The 4,592-nt window shown below is 33.8% G+C and overlaps 1 protein-coding gene across 13 annotated transcripts; it reads right to left on the bottom strand.

Moving 5' to 3' along the window:
- Nucleotides 1-296: 296 nt before the first annotated feature.
- On the bottom strand, nucleotides 297-4,158 carry LOC115697215 (GDP-L-galactose phosphorylase 1). 13 transcript variants are annotated; one of them, XM_061118988.1, is made up of 9 exons: nucleotides 3,924-4,158; nucleotides 3,737-3,835; nucleotides 3,199-3,638; nucleotides 2,489-2,610; nucleotides 2,350-2,409; nucleotides 2,023-2,253; nucleotides 1,685-1,861; nucleotides 1,081-1,332; nucleotides 297-875 (listed from the first exon to the last, which is right to left on the bottom strand). In XM_061118988.1, the coding sequence occupies exons 3-9, from the start codon at nucleotides 3,275-3,277 to the stop codon at nucleotides 684-686; spliced, it is 1,113 nt and encodes a 370-aa protein (XP_060974971.1). In that variant the 5' UTR covers nucleotides 3,278-3,638; nucleotides 3,737-3,835; nucleotides 3,924-4,158; the 3' UTR covers nucleotides 297-683. The 13 variants fall into 13 exon arrangements, with proteins under 13 accessions (XP_060974971.1, XP_060974974.1, XP_060974970.1 ...); XM_061118991.1 differs by having other exon boundaries at nucleotides 297-872; nucleotides 3,924-4,081; XM_061118987.1 differs by having other exon boundaries at nucleotides 297-872; nucleotides 2,489-2,613; nucleotides 3,199-3,623; nucleotides 3,924-4,081.
- Nucleotides 4,159-4,592: the final 434 nt, after the last annotated feature.

Here is a 4,592-nt window from a genome sequence, read left to right as displayed (position 1 = left end):
TATCTTGGTATATACCTAAAAATGTTCTTTTATTGTGTGCAGAACAGACCCCAAAACAAAAAACGACAACACACTTTTGTCGTTTACTAGTGAGCTGTGTAGTATTAACTCCATTGCCAGATCATAAAGCTCAAAAATTCAAATAAAGCAACAACTGTCATTACTTTGACACATGATATAGGAAACTCTCCTGAATGCCCTGAGACTTCGGGTACAATAAAAAAAAAAGGAACTTTTTGTAATTTTTAGTACTTGAAAAAAAAGAAAAAGAACAAAAAGTGAAAAAGAAACTCAAATTTGGAGTGATAGAAAATTTATATCCCATGTGTAAGTTGAAAATCACATTATTCCACCACTTTTGCAATCTAGTATATCAATTCTCATGTCTCTATATCAATCTGTCATGAATCAGCAAAAAGTGCTAAAAAGGTAAAGGTCAGAAGTAAAGCAATCTCACTTTTTTTTTCTTCCCTTTTGTTAAACTAAGCAATCTCACTTAAGATGTGAGAATCATGTAAATCATTCTTTCAATCACAGCTATATTAGTGCTTTTTCTTTGTTCAACACGGATTGTGAGTCTTAAGCAAGTTGGAAACTTGAATACATGTTAACTTTAGAAGTAGTATGGACTTTTATTTAGCAGTTATATTTGGCCATGAAACTCATTATTGTAGGTTCGAAATTCAAAAACCAAATTTACTTGCTATGCTGCAACAGAGAAGCTTCACAGCTTTAAAACCGTCGTCATCAATTGATACAGAGCTGAGCTGTTTCAGCATAGTCTTCTCAGTACACTCGCCGAATTCTGACCTTGATTTATACAAGAAGTAACCTCCACACTCCCAAGCAGAAAGGAAGGAAGAGTCTTTCGACTTCTGAAACCGTAAAAGAAAGATTAGGTCAGAATTAACAAACCAATAAATCTTGACAAAATACAATGAAAACAATATAATTTTCCAGTAAAGATAGTATAAATAAAAAGTTGGGTTTCCATTTAGTCCATGACATTAATGAGAATTGATTTTGTTTGAGATGAGAATAAAGAGGAGGCACATAAACATAAGACTAAAGCTCATTTACCTGAAGAAATAAAAAGATCTTTTTGCCACAATCAGATATCAGAAGACTGTAAGAAATGCTCAAATCCTGAAGACAAGAGCAAATATTGACAAGAACCTCCATCATTATTTTAAACTTGTGACTGCTCTCAAGTAGGAGGGTCTTAATTGGGTAATCGGTGACAACTGAGATATGCATCCAACTTTGCAAGTCACCAAAAATCGTATCAACAGGCATGAGCTCAACGGCTAAAGGGTTGGGAAAATAGCAGGCCTGCACACAAATGAATTTTCAGGGCATTTGCAAACAAGGTCAAACATAACAGAAATTAAAGTAATGCACACACTCCTTACTCCACCAAAGAAAAGTTAGCAATGATAACATTACAAAATACTTGTAAAATAAAAGGCCTTATAATTGGTAGGTTCATTAGTAAAAATATCAACACTTGTTTTTTACTTCCTGAATAAAAGATGGCATGAGTTGGCAATATATGAAACAATAAATCAAAACCATTACCCACCAAAAACATCAAAACGCAGGTACACCCGCCAGTTATCCCAAAGAGAATTACACGATGCTACTCTATGTAAAAAAACACTAAAGGGATTAAGTGAGTTTATACCTGAAAATGTAGATGAGAAGCATCAGGTGAGAAGTCATAAAACAACCGGAAACAGCAATTATTTATTTCAACAGCAACCCTGACAGCCATTTCCAAGATGTTTACATCCAGAAGTTGGTAGAAACTATTATTGAGATATGGTACCAGCAAGACATGGCCATATTCCACCGGAGATGCCTTTAAAAGTTCAAATAGATTAGTAAATCACTGGCTAGCAAAAAGAATATGCTAGCATAAATAGAAAGCTACAATTTTTAGGCTTTGTTTGCATAGCAAGGATCAAAGTTGGCGATAAATTGGACATAAACACACACAAGTTACTAAAACCAAATCCTTACATTTATAAAGATCAAAAAGGCATTATCAGGCACAACAGCTGAAGAAATTAACACAGGCTTTGTTTGTTCGCTGCTTGCAACACAGAAAAGTAGCTCATCATGCTGTTTCACGGAATTAAATGGAAATACATCCTCTTGATAGATAGTCTGGTTCTCTCCTGGCTTTGGAAAATGACCCAGATTCCATCCTTCATTCAACTGAGCAAGAAACTTTTTCCTGCCTTCAACAGCCTGTACAGTTCATTAGTATTTGCAAAAATAAATAACCATCTAATAACTATGTCAATAAGCTTTAAAGGAAAATACAATTTGTTTAGAAAAAAAGACCTTAATTTCAGAAGCTGTCACATCATATCGGAAGATTCCCTTCATCACTCGATCTTCCCACTGCCAATCAGAATGAACATAGAAGTAACAGCTAGAACTTTGTTAAAAAAGCCAGCATGAAATTAGTAGTTTTCTATACCTGCGCAAGAAGAAGAGTGTCTAAAATGCTATCTCCATCCTCAGAGATGCATGAAAGTTCTCCAAAGGATTCATGATCGATTAGAGATTGGTTACCAAAGCGGTAAAGAGGGACTTTGATACCTGCTATTTATCAATTAATTAATAAAATTGACAAGAAAAAAACACGTCGGTCATGTACTTGCACTACAAACACAATAACCTAGGAAAACCAAACAATGGTACACACATACTCAGTGGATGGTCATATCCATTAAATAGTGCACCATTATTATTCATCACCTAGCATGATCTTTTATGTAAAGACCCAAAGTATGATACCAGGAAATAAAATATCCCCTAACTAATTACTTCCGACTAACCAGTAAAGGTGAGAGAATACACAGGTCGGTGTTGCAAGGTAGACATAAGTATTACTATGCCTAACACTTCGGTCAGTGCAACTACTAACTGTATAGTGTTTTGTAACTTTCTGAAACCAATAAAACTCTAGAACAAAAACTAATAATATAATAGTGTCAGTGCCAACCATGTGGAGCAAAAACTTATTCCACAAACCCCTGATTAAAACCTCATTTATTAATGGATATTACGTATGAAAAGAACAGCCATTATATGTAAACATCTGGGTTTAGCACATCACACTAGCGTATAAGATAAAAGCAATGGAACAAAAATTAGACAGATAATAAGGATAATCTGAAACCATACCTTCAAGGAACTGAGGCAACTTTGATTGCTTAGATTTCGCCAACAAATTCTCATCTTGAAGCTGCTTGATCCCAACCATTTTTAAATAGATTATTTGTACCAATGAACAAGTTAACCAAAAGAAAACTACCCACAAAAAATATCAGTATTCTTAACAAGTATAGATGATCCAAAAATATAAGTTTGAGTGCGAATTTCAGCAACCACCACCAGCAAGGAAGGTAAGATCCGCCGGATGCCCACCAGCCGAAGGTAGGGCACCACGACCACCGTGAAACGTAGGGGATGCAATCAAGAATTTAGGAACAGTTTCCTTGCATTGTTTACCCCTATTAATCTTCTTAGCACAAGTCTCTTTACAAAGAGCCGTGGTGGAAATTACCCAGCTGCCAGCCCTAATTGGACCAGCAAACTATCCTTTCTTCCTTCAAGAAGAAACCCTAAATCAATCAATCATAATTGAAAAGATAAAAACAAAAAACACCAAAAATATTGACAATTATAGCAAAATTACATAATTTGGATTAAAAACCCTTACTTTAGAATGATAATGGCAGAGAAAAACTCCAATCCTTGGTAGTCAATTCCAAGCAGAAAATTGTCCCGGATTTCGAAGATAGAACAACAAAGTTTACAACTGCAATGATTAAAGGTCGACCGAAATTCAAAATGAAAGCGCAATAATTGGCGGGAATGAAGAGGTGAACGCAGGAAAATGAAATTACCAGAATTGAGGTTGAGGTTGAAGATGTTGGGATTGAGATTAGCAGAAGAAAATATATGAATTTTTGTTTGTGGGTTTGGGTATTGGTATGGGTATGGGTTGTTGTAATAATATATTATCAACACTTGTCCTCTTCTGAATTCTCTTCCCTATTTCACCAATACAAATTCGACATCTGTATCTCATCACATCATCCTTCAGATTTTCTGCCTCGTGTTAACTATTTTTTAAGGTTCATCTTTAAAAGAGAAATGATAAAAATTAGGAGCATCTTTGGTATTGTTTTTTATTTTTTGTTTTAAAAAATTGTTTTTAGAAATGAGAACAAAAAATAGTTTTTGAAGTTTTTAAAACACAAGTCACTTTTGGTTAGTGATTTTTAAAAACAATATTGACCAAAAGTGAATTGGTTTTTAAAATAGAAAACAATATTTTCAGAGGAGTGATAGGGAAACTCTCTTTTGCACTCTCTTTTACACTCTCTTCCTAATTGAGTGACATGTGTAACAATTTAAATTATATTTAAAAATAATTACAATTATGTCCTCATGATTTAGTTTTTATTAATGATAATTAAAATGAGTCATCTCATTTATTTTTTTAAAACTAATAATTAATCTATTTATTTTTACAGATAATTAAAATGTGTGATTTTATTAACTTGTTTGTT

This window comes from Cannabis sativa, chromosome 7 (genome assembly GCF_029168945.1).
Source record: "Cannabis sativa cultivar Pink pepper isolate KNU-18-1 chromosome 7, ASM2916894v1, whole genome shotgun sequence".
NCBI lineage: Eukaryota > Viridiplantae > Streptophyta > Magnoliopsida > Rosales > Cannabaceae > Cannabis > Cannabis sativa.
This window is presented reverse-complemented; position numbering and strand designations above follow the sequence as displayed.

Bases quoted from the DNA above. Each gene is read 5' to 3' on its own strand.
- LOC115697215 (XM_030624136.2), bottom strand. From the start codon at position 3,277: ATGGTTGGGATCAAGCAGCTTCAAGATGAGAATTTGTTGGCGAAATCT. The intron at 2,410-2,488 runs GTATAGAAAACT...TCTGATTGGCAG, and splicing joins ACACTCTTCTTCTTGCGCAG to TGGGAAGATCGAGTGATGAA. The intron at 876-1,080 runs GTAAATGAGCTT...TTACGGTTTCAG, and splicing joins AGATCTTTTTATTTCTTCAG to AAGTCGAAAGACTCTTCCTT.